We start from the raw sequence: 17,874 nt of genomic DNA on the forward strand, positions 1-17,874 counted from the left end.
GGAATACTAGATTTAAGAGGGCTGCAAAGACGGTGTGGAGTCCCCGTGTGCCCTCCACTCGGCTCCCATGTCAGTACTTTGTGTGACCAAAGTGAGCACACTTATCACACGAAGCAGCCAGTGCCGGCTCGGCACCTGCTTCCCGGTCCACCGGTGTTTGCTCTGCGTCCTTCCTCTGTCCCTGGACCCAATCCAGGTCCTCACCGAGTTCGGTGGTTGGGCCTCCTCAGTCTCCTGCCATCTGCTGTGGTTTGTTGATCTCTCCTTGTCTTCCATGACCTTGAGAATCCAGAGAATACTGGTCAGCATTTCATAGAACGTCTCTCAGTTTGGTTTTCTCACAATTAGTCTGGGGTTAGGCAGTTTTGGAAAGAATCTCTCCGGAGAAAGTCCCCTTCCCATCACAGCATATCACCGTGGCGTGTTACTGGTGAGTTAACCTCCATCGCTTGGGGAAGGCAGCCTCAGCCGGGTCTCTGGCTGTGAAGTGAGTTTTCCCTTTTCAGACTGTTCATTAGAAGGCAGTCACCGGGTCCAGCCCACCCTCAAGGGAGGGGAATGAACACCACCTCCTGGAGGAAAGGATGTCAGAGAGTTTGGGGACGTTTGTTAAAGCCAGCGTGGCATTTAACGGCTGTCTAGGGGAGGGACTTGGAGGCCATGCAGATGTCCCGCCAGTCCTGAGAGCTGTGCCCACTGGGTTCGGTGTTAACTCTGGCTCGTGTTGGCAGCAGTTACTACCATGATGTTCTTGTGATTTTTCTGTTCCTCTCATGCCTTCTATGTTTATTAATTGGAAGAGTTCTCTCTTCCTCCACACTTATTTTCCCCAGGCCTTCCTTTTGATGGCACAGCAGGAGGCAGCACAGAGCCCTGTGTAAGAGCAGGACTCTGAGCCATCAGCTACCACCATCCCTGCCCCTTGCGGGGTTGTGAGGAGTAAATGGTCCTGGGCAAGGGGAGCACTTAGGACCCTGTTCTGCACCCAGTAGGTGTTGGTGGTCGTCCTCCTCATTTACATGAAGCTGTCTTAAAACCAGCAAACAAGCAGCAGGCAAAAACCAGACTTCTTCCTGATAGAAATGGATGTGTCCACCCATCCATCCCAGTGTGTCGACTGTGCTGTTTATTGAGTACTTAAGGTGGGTGTCAGGAGCTGTTAATACTTGAAAATATTCCCCCCTTACAGGGCTGTTTTATCCTGTTAGAGATGTAAAGAGGTCACTTGCTTGAGGGCGCACGACTGGGAGGAGGCCGAGCTAAGCCCAGATCAGCTCTGCCTGGTTCTGGGAGCCTTGATCCCCACCAGCAGGGAGAGGTTGGTTTATATCCCCTGGGGACTCCAGAAGGGCAGTGAACAGAGGCTCTGCTCTAGGAGGTCCCCTGGTGGGCTACCCTTGGATGGCTGAGGATGGCCAAGGCGAAGTGAGTGAGACCATTTCGGCACGTGCAGGTAAGTGCAGGGTTAACGTGAGTGACACCCTTGCATGGGTGCTCTTAGGGATGACACTGCTGTCATCTGCCTCGTGCGTGGGGATGGAGCGAGAAGTCTAAGATGCTTTCTTCTGCCTCCTCAGCGCATCTATTATCTTTCCCTGGAATTCTACATGGGCCGCACGCTGCAGAACACAATGGTGAACCTGGGCCTTCAGAATGCTTGTGACGAAGCCATCTATCAGGTATGGGTCCTTGGGGCCGGCTGGTGGGGAGCCTTGTGGTGCAGTGAGGTTTTAGTACAGGCCTCACAGAGGCGATCACTGACATGAAGCTTTGCAGCCATCTAGGACCGGGGAGATGTCTTACGGTGTATTCTACCCTATGTGGCGGGGCATGAGTTGGTGGGCAATGCTTCTCTTTCCCAAGTGGAGGAAGTAAGAATTGGATGGGAAGCTAACACCCTGCAGTTCAAGGCCTGGTTGCATCGTGATTGCTGAGGTTTGGAGGCTTCTAGAAACCACTGTACTCCTGCTCACCCCACCAGAGGTGGGGACTGTGGCAGAAGTGGCCAGTGTTGTCCCATGTCTCCTTGCTTTATTGAACTGGTAACCTACCTCTGGCTTCCCTCCCCCATCCCTAAGATAACCTCCTGCGCTCATCTGACCCTCTAGTTATGAAGTTGTCCTTTCTCCCTGATCAGAGTAGAAACTGCCTTTGCTTCAGGCTTCTTCATTCACAGGTTCTTGCTGGGGGGCCTTTCACAGTTCATTTGCAGCTTAACAGCAGAGCTGGAATTGGTCAGGTCTGTTTTCTGTCTCTGTCCCCTCTCACTGGATGCCGTCTTTTCTCAGCCTGCACCAGGGCCTCCGTCTGGAATTGCCAGGATGTGAATACACAGCACTCCTGCCCTTTTGCAGTATGTGGAAGGGTCCCCACCAGAATTGTCCCTCCTCCCAGCACTTTCCACTGCCTCTGCTTTTGTCTGATTTTCTTTGGGGTGGGAGGTGCTCTGGGGGCCTTGTTGGAGGCGCTGTAGTGTGAGCCTTGCACCGCTGTCAGCCCAGCCTTGTGGGGGCACCTGTCTCCCCTCCAGGACTTAGTGATGAGGAGTGTCTGGGGTAGGTCATTTCATTTAGCACAATAAAACTTTGGAACAAAAATTTGACTCCTCAAAATAGGGATCTTATGATCAAAGGTACCTAAAAAGATAGAGGGTATCCTGGCCAGTGGTTTGTCATTTGAGTTCCATCTGCTGAGCATGAACGATCTAACATGTCTTTAGGGACTATAGACACACAATAGCTTAGCTCTTCAGTGGGATTGATGGGTGTGTAAAGTGTTTTCTTTTTTAAAACATTTTCTCTTTAAATAGTTCTTACAGATAGTAAAGATTTTAGGGAATGTTTATACCATACATAGGCAAGATTTGTTTGTAATTTTTTTTATAGAGATTGGCGCCTGAGCTAACATCTGTTGCCAATCTGTTTTTTTCCTTCTTCTTCCCAAAGCCCCCCCAGTACATAGTTGTATATTCTAGCTGTAGGTCCTTCTAGTTGTGCTGTGTGGGACGCCGCCTCAGCATGGCTTGATGAGCGGTGCTAGGTCCATGCCCAGGATCCAAACTGGCAAAACCCTCGGCCACCGAAGTGGTGCATGTGAACTTAACCACTCGGCCACGGAGTGGGCCCCTGTTTATAATTTTTATTACACAAATAATGTGTAAATTAAGAAGCTTAGAAAATACGGGAAGCATATGTCCTTTTAAATGTTGTACGTTTTCTTCCTTAAAAGTGTATCTCCCTTTCTGTGTAGCTTTTAATTAATCTTGTGTTTGAAAGGGTTTTATGATGGTGGAAGCTTTAGTGTCTCTAGGTACGCATTTGCTGGGCCCATCTAGTCCTGAGGCAGGGTACAGATGCTCTAAATGGAAACAAAAGAGGATGCAGGGCTTCGACAGGCCTCCTCCCTCAGGCCCCACATTTATGATGTAGTGTCAGAAATAAAACAGGGCACTACTGCATCACACAGGGTTGGGGAGGAGTTCTGGGGAGCCATTTACACTAAAGCTAGAGCTTCGGAAGCAGCCACTTTTTCCTGATTGAGCTATCAAGGGCACATTTAAAGTGTTTTCAGGAGCCAGCCCCGTGGCCGAGCCGTTAGGTTCACGCAGTCTGCTTCAGGGCCCAGGGTTTCACTGGTTCGAATCCTGGGCACAGACATGGTACCGCTCATTGGGCCATGCTGAGGCAGTGTCCCACATGCCATGGCTAGAAGGACCCACAACTAGAATATACAACTACATACTGTATATACTGCAATTTGGGGAGAAAAAGCAGAAAAAAAAAGATTGGCAACAGTTGTTAGCTCAGGTGCCAATCTTAAAAAAAATAAAAATAAAAAATGAAAGTGTTTTCATTATAGAAAATTTTAAATATATACAAAAACTGAGTGACTGTTATCATGAACTTTTTCTGCATGCCTAGTAGCTGGCTTCCGCAGTCATCAAGCCCAACTCAAGGCTTGTCTTGCCTCCCTTGTACCCCACCACTGCTAGATTATTTAAGCCAGTATCAGACAGCATAATATTTCACTTATGAATATTTCATCAGGTGTCTCTAAAAGATAGGGTCATACCATTATGACCCCTGAAATAGCGATAGTTCTTTAGTATCAGTTTTTCAGGCAGTGCACAAATTTCTCTGATTGCCTTATAATTTTTTAACAGTATGTTCAGAAACTAAGATGCATTTGATTGACATGTCTCTTAAATCTCTCTTCCTCTATAGACTTCTCCTCTTTTTAATTTTTCTGCCTTGCAGTTTATTTGTTGAAACTAGGTTTGTCCTGTAGAGTGTCACGCCATCTGCATTTGACCGATTGCCTCCCTAGCTGGGGTTTAACTTGCTGCTTTGTCCCAAGGGTGTCACTCTCACCACTTCTACTCAACATTGTACTGATGGTGCTAGTCAGGGTATTTAGGCAGGAAAATGAATTAGGAGGCATCCAGACTGGGAAGGAAGAAGGAAAACTGTCTCTATTTGCAGATGACATGATCTAGAAAATCCTGAGGAATCCAGTAAAAATGTATTAGAACAAATGAAAGAGTGTGGCAAGGTTTCAGGACACATCAATATACAGAAGTCAACTGTATTTTTATATACTTGCAATGAACAGTCCAAAAATGAAATTAAGAAAATTCCACTTAAAATAGCATTAAAAAGAATTAAACCCTTTGGAATAAATTTCCAAAAGAGGTGCAAATTTATATTCTGAAAATTACAAAACATTGTTGAAAGAAATTAAAGAAGACCTAAAAATGGAAAGACATTCCATGTTAATGGCTTGGAAGGCTTAATGTTGTTAAGATGGCAGCACTCCCCAAATTGATCGTACAGATTCAGTTCAATCTCCACTAAACTTCTAGTTGGCTTCTTTGCCGAGATTGATAAGCCGATCCTAAAATCCAGATGGAAATGCAACAGGCCAGAAATAATTAAAACACTCTTGAAAAAGGAGCATAAAGTTGGAGGCCTTACAGTTCCCAGTTTCAAAACTCACTACCAGAGCTGCAGTGCTCGAGGCTCTGTGTTGTCAGCAGAACAGACGTGCAGATCAGTGCGAGAGAATTGAGAGGCCAGAAATAGACCCTCACATTTATAGTCAGTTGATTTTTTTCCTGATTTTAAAAAATTGTGGTAAAATACGTGTAACGCGAATCTACCATCTTCATTGCTCTTAATTATAGTTCAGTCGTAGTAAGTACATTCATATTGTTGTGCAACCATCGCCGCCATCCATCTCCAGAACTCTTTTTATCTTCCCAAACTGCAATTCTCTATCCATTAAACACTAACTCCCGTTCTCCCCTCCCCCAGCCCCTGACAACCACCGTTCTGCTTTCTGTCTATGAATTTGATACTCACGGTGCCTCATTGGAGTGAAATCATGCAATGTTTGTCTTTTTGTGACTGGCTTCATATATTCAGGGTTCATCCATGTTGTAGCATATGTCAGAGTCTCCTTGCTTTTTAAGGTTGAATGAATAATATTCCATTGAATGTATGGACCACATTTTCTTTCTTTATTCATCTGTCAGTAGACGCTTGAGTTGCTTCCACCTTTTGGCTGTTGTGAACATGCTGTTAGGAGCATGAGTGTACAAATCTCTCCTCCAGACCCTGCTTTCAGTTCTTTGGGTGTAAACCTAGAAGTGGAGTTGCTGGATCAGATGATAATTCTGTGTGTGACTTTTTGAGGAACTGCCATACTCTTTTCCACAACAGCTGCACCATTTTACGTTCCCACCAAGTGCACAAGAGTTCTAGTTCCTCCACATCCATCCGGTTTCCCCATCACTTACTGCTTTCTTTTTTTTGGTGGTGGTATCCATTCTAATGGGTATCTCATTGTGGTTTTAATTAGCATTTCCCTACTGATTAGTGATGTTGAGCATCTTTCCATGTGCTTGTTGGCCGTTTATGTATCTTCTTTTGGAGAAATTCCTATTCAAGTTCTTTGCCCATTTTTGAATTAGGTTGTTTGTTTTTTGTTGTTGTTCAGTTTTAGGAATTCTCTATCTATTCTGGATATTAATCCCTTGTCAGATACGTGATTTGCAAATATTTTCTCTCATTCCATAGGTTGCCTTTCACTCTGTTGATAGTGTCCTTTGATGCACAAAAGTTTTTAATTTTCACAAAGTTAAGTTTCTCTGTTTTTTCTTTTGTTGCTTGTGCTTTTGGTGTCCTGTATGGTCAGTTGATTTTTTAAAAGGAAAAGAGTGCCAAAACAATTCAATGAAGAAAGAATAGTCTTTTCAATAAATGATGCTAGAGTACTTGAATGTCCACATGCAAATGAATGAAATTGGAACCCTACCTCACGCCACATATAAAAATTAACTCAAAATGGATCAACACCCTAAATGTAAGAGCTAAAGCCATAAAACTCTTAGAAGAATATATAGGGGTGAATCTTCATGATTTGGTAATGGATTCTTAAAAAATGTCAGCAAAAGCACAAGGAATAAAAGAAAAAGTATATAAATTGGACAAAAGTAAAAACTTTTATTTATCAAAGGACATTATGAAGAAAGTGAAAAGACAACCTACAAAATGGGAGAAAATATTTGTAAATCATAAATATGATTAGGGTCTAGTAAGAATATATTAAGAACTCTTGCAACTCAATAATAAAAAGACAGACAACCCAATTTAAAAATGGGCAAAGACTTGAATAGATGTTTTTCTAAAGAAGATATATAAATGGCCAACAAGCGTATGAAAAGATGTTCAGCGTCATTAGTCATCAGGGAAAGGCAGATCAAAACCACAGTGAGATACCACTTCATACCCGCTGGAATGGCTGTAATCATAAAGATGGAGAAAAAGTGTTGGCGAGGAGGTGGAGAAACTGGAACCCTCATCTAGTGCTGGTGGGAAAGTAAAATGGTAGAGTCACTTTGGAAAATAGTCTGGCAATTACTCAAAAAGTTGAATCTAGAATATCATGTAACCCAGCAATTCCACCCAAAGGTTTATATCTGAGAAAAATAAAAACATACGTCTACACAAAAAATTGTACATGAATATTCATAGCAGCATTATTCATTATAGCCATGCAGTAGAAATAACCCACGTCCATCAACTGATGAATGGATAAACAAAGTGTGATAGAGCCATACAGTGATAAAAAGAAATGAAGCACTGACACATGCTACAACATGGATGAATCTTGAGAACATTATGCTAAGTGAAAGAAGCCAGATATGAAAGGCCACATATTGTATGTTTCCATTTCTATGAAATGTTCAGAATAGGCAAATCCCTAGAGACTGAAAGTGGAAAAGTGATTGCCAGGGACTGAGGGAAGGAGAAAATAGGGAATGACTGCTAATGAGTATGGGGTAATGAAATTCTGGAATTAGACAGTGGTGATGGTTGCACAACTTTGTGAATATGCTAAAAACTATTAAACTGTTCACTTTTAAAGGGTGAATTTTATAGTATGTGAATTGCATCTCAAAAAAAAGACAGGTTGTTAATAGTGCTCCTTTATGCTCTTTTTCTCTCTTCAGTTCAGAAGCCCACTTTACTGAGGTTTTAGATTATCAATTAGCTACTTTTTGTGCCTCTTTTGAACACTTTCAAACTCAAGGCAAAATGCGCCCTACTAGGCTGGATGTGCCTACAACATTCAAATTAAAAGCTTAAAGGAACAAAACATCTTTCTATGTCTACTTTAGCCTGTCTCTTTTTTTTGTTTTTTTTGAGGAAGACTAGCCCTGAGCTAACTACTGCCAGTCCTCCTCTTTTTGCTGAGGAAGACTGGCACTGAGCTAACATCCATGACCATCTTCCTCTACTTTATATGTGGGATGCCTACCACAGCCTGGCTTTTGCCAAGTGGTGCCATGTCCACATCCAGGATCCAAATGGGCGAGCCCCAGGCCGCCGAGAAGCGGAACAGCGAGCTTAACTGCTGCGCCACCGGGCCAGCTCCTAGCCTGTCTTTATTTAGTTTACTGGTCTGTGAGTTTAATAGATGTTTCATGAATAAGAGGTTCCATGATCAGATAAGTTTGGAAAATGTTGTAGTTAAAATGTTTCTTAACTTTGAGCCAGTAACGTATTATTGGGTAAATTCTGCTCCTGGCAGATACACACCCAGGATATTTTTGGTAGAATGCTCTCTTTGAAATTGCTATGGGAATTAAGTCAATATTTTGAGATCCTACTCTGAATCAGTTTATTGTGTGTGTTAATACCGTTCAATTTACGTAATAGACACTAAACCATTTCTTTATGACTTGGATGTTTAGTTATTTTCTCACAATTTTCTTCCGCCCTTTGTAATTTATCAGATTCTCAAAGTGTGGTCTGGAGGTGGCTGGGGCCCTGAGCCTTTTTCTGGGGTCACTGGGTCAGAACTGTTTATCATTCTCTCACAAGGATATGGTGGAGCTTTCCAAAGACTGTATTTAATCGACAGATTGAATGCTTAAGCAGAAAATCAATGAAAGACGTTTGTAAAAATGTAAAACACTGCCACTCTCGTCAATGAATATTTTTTTGTTTTAGAAAATGTAGTTGTTTTTCATTAAACTGTGTTGTTTATGTTAACATATAATGGGTTTATTTTTATTTTTAAATGAATTCATATATACTTTAAAAAAATAGGGCTAGCCCTGTGGCCAAGCGATTAAAGTTCTACACACTCTGCTTTGGTGGCCTGGGTTTGCGGGTTCGGATCCTGGGTGTGGACCTACTCCACTCATCAGCCATGCTGTGGAGGTATCTCACCGACAAAAAATAGAGGAAGCTTGGCACAGATGTTAGCTCAGGGCTAATCTTCTTCAAGCGAAAAAAGAGGAGGGTTGGCAATGGATGTTAGCTCAGGGTGAATCTTCCTCTCACACACACAAGAAAGTTTCTCCATTTTAATTTCTAATTTGATAAATATTGATAGATATAATCCCAATAAACAATGGCTTTTTGGGTCCTCCTGAAAGCAAAAAGTTTGAAAACCACTGATCAAGATAATTATTGTGAACAGTTTGTCAAGTTTAATACACTAAAGCCACGTTAATGGAACAATTTTCTATCTATCATAACTGAGAGCCTTAAGATCTGCATTCTGGAATGGTTTTAAGTCAAGTGAAGTAGATACGACTGTATTGCTTTCTCCTTGATTTTTAACATGCCATATCTGTTTCGCAAGATTGCTTGAATGTGTTTGGAATGCCACAGGGAAAGCGCTTTTAGTTTTGGTTTAAAAAGATGTCATGTAAATATCATTAGACTGTGTGAAATTAGACAATTACTAAAACCGTTGGTTTCAGAATTTTTAGGATACGTGTTATCATCTGTCCACTGTAAGTAGGTTAATAACCTGGCAGTAAATATCTTTGGCTATTAAACTATGTCACATTTTGACTGTTAATTCTTAAGTAGTTTTGCAGCTTTTGAAATACCTGGAAACTTTCATTTTTGTGCATTTGATTTAACACCAGATTTAACATTGAATTTTCAAGTCTAAAAGAAAGCAGGCTCTAACCTTTGATATAAAAGCTCACAAGCTCCTTCCACTTATTGCTTGAGGAACAATATTAGGTAACATTAAAATGATGCTTCTGTTTTTATTCACAGTTGGGGTTGGACTTGGAAGAACTCGAGGAAATAGAAGAGGATGCCGGCCTTGGGAACGGAGGCTTGGGGAGGCTGGCAGGTAACCCAGATGCCTGTCCAGGGCAGAGTCTTTCCTGATGCGGTGCCTTGGTGGTGGTCACATGGTGAGATCGAGGGCAGCCGTGCTCCCGTTGCTGGTCGGTCAAGTAAATTGGTCCCTGAGAGTGGATGGGGAAGTGTTTCTCCAGATTGAAATCTTTGCCACCAGTGGAAAAAATAAACAAAAATTAAATGTTCTCTTTCACACAAGGGGTGTTTCATAATTATGAAGCCAGCTTGCCATCGTTGGGTAACTGGTGCTGGAAGGGCTTTCCAGTGTACCAGCCACTCTCTACTGTCCAAAACTCAGTAACTGGGAGAAAGACAGATGGAGAGAAGCACAGAAACACGGATGTAGACACAGACACACACACACAGACACGCACACACACACACACAGTTTGTGAACGTAGCCCAACTTACGGCCAGCTGGTCCTGCTACAGTAAACAGGAAATGGCCCTCAAATAACAGAGCCGTTCCTTTTGGGTGTATTGCTCTCTTGGACCACCCTGAGCGTACTTAGTATTGTTTTGTTTTTTTTCTGTTTAATCACTTTGCCAGTCTTTTTGGGGAGAGGGAGCTGGGTTAAGAACACAGTGACAATAGCAGTCTTGCTGAATTGATTTCACTGTCCACTCGTGGGCACAGTGTTTCTGGGGCAGAGATAAACCAAGTTTTGTGCTGTCCTAGTGTGTGGAGGGGCCCTGGGAGGGTGGGCATGAGCCCTGCCACTTTGCATCACTGCCCCTTCAGGGAATTGTCATTTTGTAAAGGGAGCACACACTAAAATTTATCTGTGGAGTGTGCGTGTTTATGTTTTTAAATTTTAAGTTAAATTCTTCAAAAATTATGAATGCCTCATGTGTTCCTTTCAAACAAAATAGCACTATTTCTATATCTCTATAAAGGATCTGTATAAAGAAACGTTTAGCAAGGCCTGCTCCATCTCCCTGCCCTGGTGTGAAAGCCTGGTGGACATCCTGCTCAAAGGCAGGGCTCGCCTTAGTCTGCGGGTTTAGTTTACGAAGGTGCAATCGTACCGAACACGTTAAGCTGTGGCTCGCTCCCCTGCAGACCACATTGTGGCGTCCAGGCCGTTGGGCAGAGTGCAGCCCCGAGGGAACCCCAGTGTACCGTGGGCCCCTAGGCTTCAGTCCCCTGTACCCCCGATGACATTCTCTTGATGGTGATGGTCTTCCCACTTGGTCCTTTCTCTGTCAGTAAAAACAGAATGTGTTTTCTTGAGCTCCAGGCAAGCTCCAGACCGCTTGGTCTCCTTCACTGGAGCGGCTGCCTAACGTCACCCCTCACCCGAGGTGGTGGCCATCAGCAGGGCAGCCCCCGCCCGTGGCCGTCCACTTCAGTTCAGCCCTCCTCAGGCCTTTTGCAATCTGATTCCTGTCGACCTCCCAGGCGCCTTTCCTGCCACATCTGTGGGGCCCTGGCCTTCCCAGGCCAGGCACCTCCTCTCTGGGCCCCTCAGGTGCCGTGGACTTCTGTTGCCTATGCAGGCCAGGGGCACCCCCAGCCTGTGTGGCCTGAGTGTGGTGTTCCCTCCTGCGAGCGTGATTTCCTCAGAACAGGGGCCCAGATCCTGCCTCTGTGGATCTTCTTACACTCCCTTAGCAGAGGGCTGACGCCCAGGGCTCTGGGCCTGTTTGGTGAGTTGGGCACCTGTTTTATTTGCTTGTGTTTCGTGTGGAGGTTGTTTCTTTTCATTTCTTTTTAATCCAGAAGTTGAATAAGCTGCCTTCTGGATCTGTATTCAAAACATTGTGATTTTTCCCTCAAGGCATCTTGATTGAAACAGGGGCTCAATTTGGTGGCATGCCACTCCAGCCACTTTCCAGGGGGCCCAGTGGCACCTCGGCCTTGGATGTTTGCCGTTGTGGATGGTGAAATGTCCATTCCCAGCCCTGGCTTCTGTGCCTTCCTCACTAGCGTGGGGGAGAGACTTTGTGACGTGTCCAGACAGCTTGGACTGTGAGGAGAAGGTGCGCGGTGGGGGGCCTTCAGCCTGGGGCAAGCTCTCTAAGAGAAAGGTGGCAGTCGGGGCCCGTGCATTTAGAGATGTGCTGAGTTTGAGGGTGTTTTCTGTGGGATTCTTCACCTCTTCCCTCCGGTCTCCCCACATCCCCAGAGCCCCCCCAGTGCCGCCTTCTTGTCATAGCCCCAGGCTCTCAAGCTGCAGGGGGTGAGAAGGGAGCTCAGTCTTCCTTCTCATGAACCTGAGGCTAACTGGTCCCCACTGAACCACTGGTGCCCTGGCGCCGGCCTCCCAGTGCCTACTTAACGTGGGTGTCTGGGCCTTGCTTCCCCTGGGCCTTGCATCTGGTGGTTGTCTTTGATCTCAAGAAGGTCTTTGTGTTTGGAATTTTCAGCCTGCTTCCTTGACTCGATGGCCACCTTGGGCCTGGCAGCATACGGCTATGGAATCCGCTATGAGTTTGGCATTTTTAACCAGAAGATTGTCAATGGCTGGCAGGTGGGTACGGTTTGGTTCTTTCACTCATTTGCAGCTCTCATTCACACAAGGAAAGAGACAGGGGCACTTTAGTTTGTTTTTTTTTACTTTAAACTCCTTCCTGGAGAGACTGCGTGCCAGTCCTAGGGGAAGTGGAGGTTGGTCACATCAGGACAATCCTATGAGCTTTTGTGCAAGCTCGTTGCAACAGCTTCTGCGTGGTGGCTGAGAAGTCTGGTAGGGTGAGACCCAGAGCCTGGCTGGGCCTTACAGGAGAGGCCAAGGAGTGAGGACCCCATGGTCCGTGTGCTGGTTTCCTGTTGTACCTCACTGCAGAGAGAAGGTGGCCCTCTCTGTTTCACCCCCAGTGGGACGATTGACCTAGAGTTATTAGAAAGAGACTTATTGTAGGTTTTGTTCCCACCTTCTGTCTTCACTCCCTGACACCAGTGAAGGGACGGCACCCTGTGGGGTTAGAGGACAGACTCTGCAGAGAAAAGTGGCCTTTAGAAAGAGTGAGCCTCGTTCTAAAGCATCAAACAGCTAAGTAAGGTGGTCAGGACCACATTGCTAAAAAGGTAATCTCAAAATACAGGCTCAGCATCCTCCACAAGTCGAGGTGGCCATTTCTCTCACCTCAAAATGGCAGGCATTACTCTTCTACGTGGATGGAGAATAGTGTATTTAATATAATTTGGGATCTAAAAGTCACAGGTAAACCAGGGCTGGGTTAGGATCGAAAAGTTTGTAACATAAGGGTAAGTAGAGTCTGAAGAAGGTGACAACTGGGGTGATGAAATGTCCTGTATCTTGGTGGGGTTTGGGTCATACAGGTATGTGCATTTGTGAGAACTCATCAATAGTACTCTTTAGTTTGTACATTTCATCGTATACATTAACCTAAAAATAAACACATGACAAACTGTACTTAGTGGCATGCATGTTGGCGTGCTCAGTGGAGGAGGGTACAGATGTCTGCAGCTTACTTTGAAATGCTCAAAAAATTATTGGATTGATGGGTGGATGTGCAAACGGTCAAGTGTAGCACGTTAACAGTTCTGTAATGTAGGTGGTGGTTGTGAGTGTTCACTGGCAATTCTTCTAACATTGCTGTGTGTTTGAAAATGCTCATAATAAAAAATTGGCAAAGTAAAGTATGGCTAAAAGTAAAAGAAAACTTAAAACAGATTTGTATCTATTGCTTAATTTATAGAAATGCTCTCTCCAACCTTAAAAAGAGAAATGCACCTTTCCTCCTGGTGCATGCCACTGGTTTCACTCAGTTCTGTGTATGTATGTGTGTGTCAGACTTACTCCATACTTGTACATGTGTGTTCTTTGAACGTTCTGGCTCTTTTCTAGTCTGTTAGTGTGTGTGTTTGTAAGACAGAAACTGAGGCTCCTCCTTGCCTACTTGTTGTTATGGTTACAGCAGGAAGGTTTTTTGGTGTTTTCTGTCTGTTTGACCACAGACACTTCTTTCTTATGGTTCCTTGTTCCTATACCTCTTGCCACCTTGTGTGACAGTTTAAAGACAGTCCTTGGATGACACGTGAGTGGTGAACTCACCCTTCTCCCACCCTGTTTTCATGGGAACCAGTCATTTGGAACGGCTTTAGTTGATTTTAACTATAGCAGAATTAAGTGTGGGCAGTGGTTGCACAGCATCAGTGTGGCTAACAGGGGCCACAGGCCAGCCTGCCTCTCAGGGAGGGGGGCTCCGGAGGGGAGACCCCAATGTCTCTTGTATTTGGGAAGATGCTGCCTCTGCAGATGACCCATGGAACCACTTACTGTATGGGAGATGGCCAGGCTCTGCTGTGGGAGAATCTTACTGATGTACAAGGACGTGCCACCCGATCAAAAGGCAGTATTAGTCCCGGGATGATTGTGTGCTGCACCAAACAGAAGTCCTGCGAGCAGCACTTGGAGAGGTGCATATTGGAGCTGTGGCCTCAGCTGTGTCACCTGCTTACGTCGCAGCCCGTGTGCTCTCTCTCGACTTCTGCTGTGTAAAGACCATCCACAACCCTCGATGTAGCACACATAAGGTTGTTTGTTAAGTTTAAAGAAAAAAGACTTGATCTCATTTGAGTTTTAGTTAATTTATATTTATAATTCTTCATTCAGTGCCCTACCAAATTATTTTATTCCATTGCTTGCAAGCAGAATAAATTCCACAGGGTGGTGGGAAAAGCAACTCCACCAAATGCGTCCACTCAAAGGATTGTTAGTCTGTGGACAGGAGTGTTTTCGTGTATTTACTGATTTTGAATGCCACTTGGGTGTAGTTTTTGGAAAGTAAGCTGCCTTGAGGAAGGCCTAGCAGAAAGGTGCTGTCTTCTAGAGGGTGAGCGGGAGCTCCCGCTACAGGCGCTCTGGGGGCGGCTCAGCCCCGGCACCATGCCGCGGGGCGTCATTTCAAAGCAGTGGGCTTTCAGAGCCCTTCTTTTTTAAAAAAAATAACAGCTTTATTGAGGTGTCAGGTGGTTTTTAATGTATTCACAAAGTTGGGTAACCTTCTATTTCCAGAACATTTTCATCACCCCAGAGAGAAACTCTGCCCATTTGTAGTCACACCTCTGTGCCTGATGACTGTTGCTCTGCTTTCTGCCTCTATGGGTTTGGCAGTTCTGCACATTTCATGTAAATGGAATTATACAGTTCTTTGACTCAGCCTAATGTTTTCAAGATTCATTTGTGTTGTAGCAGGCATCACGACTTCATTCCTTTTTGTTGCTGAATTCAGGTGATTGTTAATGTCTTTTTACTTCGATGCATTTTTCTGTATTTTAGATGAGTTTGTTTCTTTTCTTTTTTTTTTTTTTGAGGAAGATTAGCTCTGAGCTAACATCTGCTGCCAATCCTCCTCCTTTTTTGCTGAGGAAGACTGGCCCTGAGCTAACATCCGTGCCCATCTTCCTCTACTTTATATGTGGGACGCCTACCACAGCATGGCTTGCCAAGTGGTGCCATGTCCGCACCTGGGATCTGAACCAGTGAACCCCGGGCTGCCGCGTGCATACTAAACCACTGCGCCACTGGGCTTGCCCCTCTTTTTTTTTTCTAATAAAGATTTTATTTTTCCTTTTTCTCCCCAAAGCCCCCGGTACATAGTTGTGTACTTTTAGTTGTGGGTCCTTCCAGTTGTGGCATGCGGGATGCCGCCTCAGCATGGCTTGATGAGCGATGCCATGTCTGTACCCAGGATTTGAACCGGTGAAACCCTGGGCAGCTGAAGCAGAGCATGTGAACCCAACCACTCGGCCATTGGGCCAAAGCCCCGAGTTTGTTTCTTTAATAGCCCAAAGTGTTAATTTTTTTTTTTAATATTTATTTACTGTTTCTTTGACTTTTGTTTTTGAGGAAGATTGGCCCTGAGCTAACATCTGCTGCCAGTCCTCTTTTCTTTGCTGAAGAAGACTGACCCTGAGCTAACATTCATGACCATTTTCCTCTACTTTATATGTGGGACACCTGCCACAGCATGGCTTGACAAGCGGTGTGTAGGTCCACATCCGGGATCTGAACCGGTAAACTCCAGGCCGCCAAAGCGGAACGTGAGAACTTAACTGCTGTGCCACCAGGCCGGCCCCCAAAGTGTTAATTTTTAAACACGTGGCCTTGACTGGAATTGAAATCTTTGCATTGTACACAGGCTGTAGTTTGGTTTCAGTGCGGGGCAGCATCCTCTCGACAGCGTGGTCAGTGCAGGCCAGGACGAGTTCAGCCCGGGCCTCGGACTGTCTCTTCCTTCCTGAGAACTGACCTCACTGCTGGTGCCTTTCCAGGTGGAGGAGGCCGATGACTGGCTGCGCTACGGCAACCCCTGGGAGAAAGCCCGGCCTGAGTACATGCTTCCTGTGCACTTCTATGGGAGAGTGGAGCACACCCCCGAGGGCGTGAGGTGGCTGGACACACAGGTATCCAACCCGAGTGTTCCGGGAAGCCTAGGGCTGAGGGGGGTGCTGCTCATGCTTCCTTGTCGGTCTGCTTCCCTTTGGGAGTGGGAGGCGTGCTGCTTCCCCTGGGACCTGACTCCGGGTCCAAACCTGGGAGGGCTTCCTGCCTCATTCGCTTCATCAGGAGCTGTCCAGACAGCAGAAGATGCTGAAAGTGAGGCCACACTCTTTGCGGGTTAACAGGAGCTGTGTTGCGGTGAAGACCAGCAGTTTGCTGGCAAGCAGGCCAGCGTTGTGACAGGGACAGGGACAGGGCACTGATCCCCTGGGGACATGAAGAGCCCCCTATCATCTCCAGAGAGTAGGCACTCAACATGCTCCCTTGCCACATGTTCCTGGTCCCACTGGCCTCAGTAGTGTCTCCTGGGTGCAGCCCACCAGTTACTCTGAGCCATCAGAACCCTGGGTGTGTGGAGAGGGGTAGGCGGAAGTCCCAGTGGGGCACAGGCCACCCCTGCCAGGTGGGTCCTGACGGGGGGACCAGGACAAGCGTGGAGTGCTTGGCTGAATGGGGTATCAGGCATAGTAGGCGCAAATGTGGAGCGTCTAGCCCGACTCAGAGACAGCAGAGAGCACACATCTTGGTGGGTTTAGGGGGCAGAGGGGATGAGCAGGAGAGGCTTCGTGAGAAGAGGGGTAGTTGTAAAGAGTACGACTTACTTGTCTAATGGTGGGGGTAGGATGAACAAAAATGCATGAGCCCGGGAGAGTGGGGAAGTGGCAGATGTGCAAAGGTGAGTCATCCAGATTTTGTGCAACGTAGGTGTTAAATAGGGCGCATGGGGCTGGAGCTGGCTGGAGCGGCGTTGTGGAAGCCTCCGATGCCGTAATTAGTAGTAGTTAATTTGAAAAAGCAGAGAAGGGATCTGGTTTCTAAATGCATGTGCTTGTAGAAGATGAATGTGTCTGTGTGGGTGCAGAGGCGCAGAGACTGCTGCGGCATCCCAGGTGGGATATGATAAGGGCCTTAACCTGGAGGGCTGGCCGTGGAGTGGGAAGGAGGGGGTTGGAGATGCATTTACAGGGCTTGTCACTGGCGTGGACAAGGCCGTGGGGGTTGGGGAGCAGAGGCAGAGGCAAGGACTGAGAGGAGAAAGGAAGGGGAAGATACCCTGGGCTTTACCTTGGCGGTGCCATTCTGCAGTCCTCTGTGCCTGTCAGAGCTGACTTTGTCTTGGAAAGTTGCACAGTTGCACCGTGAGCTACCATAAGCATGCCTGAGGGTGAGGAGTCCCATCTGGGAGTCTGAGGGCTGGAAGTGACCTTGAGGCTGGTGCACTTCTTCTGTGCTTGGCAAGAGCAAAGCTGATACTTCTGGACAGATGGGAATCGGGAGGGAGCATGGCAGGCCCCGTGGGTGGAGAGCAGATCCCGTGCTTTCAGGAGCAGTGTGTGTGGGCTGGTTTGGTTTCACTGAGGGTTAGAGGTGAAGGCGTCCAACATGGGGAGCCTAGCCACAGACCTTGGAAAATGGAGGACGAAAATAGAAGTCGTCTGTTGGCAGTAGTTAGCTGAGTCCTGAGACTGCTCAAGCAAAGTTGAGTGAGAAGAGGGAAGGTGTGGAGGGCAGAGCACGAGGACATGGGAGGAGTGGCTGCTAAGGGAGCATGAGCCAGGTTACCACAGCAGCCCCTTGAGGAGCTGAGGAGGCATTCTTAAGTTGATGCCAGTATTGAAGGAGGTAAAGCTAGGCAAGACAGTGTGACCTCGAGAGTGTGGTCTGTCACAGGTGCTCCTGGCTCGGGACATCAGTGAGCTGGGGCTGTGGGCACAGTGAGTGACAGG

The 17,874-nt window shown here is 46.1% G+C and overlaps 1 protein-coding gene across 1 annotated transcript in view; it reads left to right on the forward strand.

Annotated features, from left to right (window-relative positions):
- The window catches only part of PYGB (glycogen phosphorylase B), a 56,708-nt gene that overhangs the window by 15,112 nt on the left and 23,722 nt on the right, over positions 1-17,874 (forward strand). The window contains exons 2-5 of the mRNA XM_044748011.2: positions 1,578-1,679; positions 9,585-9,663; positions 12,045-12,148; positions 15,919-16,050. Coding sequence (XP_044603946.1) covers positions 1,578-1,679; positions 9,585-9,663; positions 12,045-12,148; positions 15,919-16,050 — 417 coding nt within the window. The remainder of the gene's footprint in view (positions 1-1,577; positions 1,680-9,584; positions 9,664-12,044; positions 12,149-15,918; positions 16,051-17,874) is intronic.

The sequence above is a fragment of the Equus asinus genome, chromosome 15 (genome assembly GCF_041296235.1).
Source record: "Equus asinus isolate D_3611 breed Donkey chromosome 15, EquAss-T2T_v2, whole genome shotgun sequence".
In the NCBI taxonomy this organism is placed as follows: Eukaryota; Metazoa; Chordata; class Mammalia; order Perissodactyla; family Equidae; genus Equus; species Equus asinus.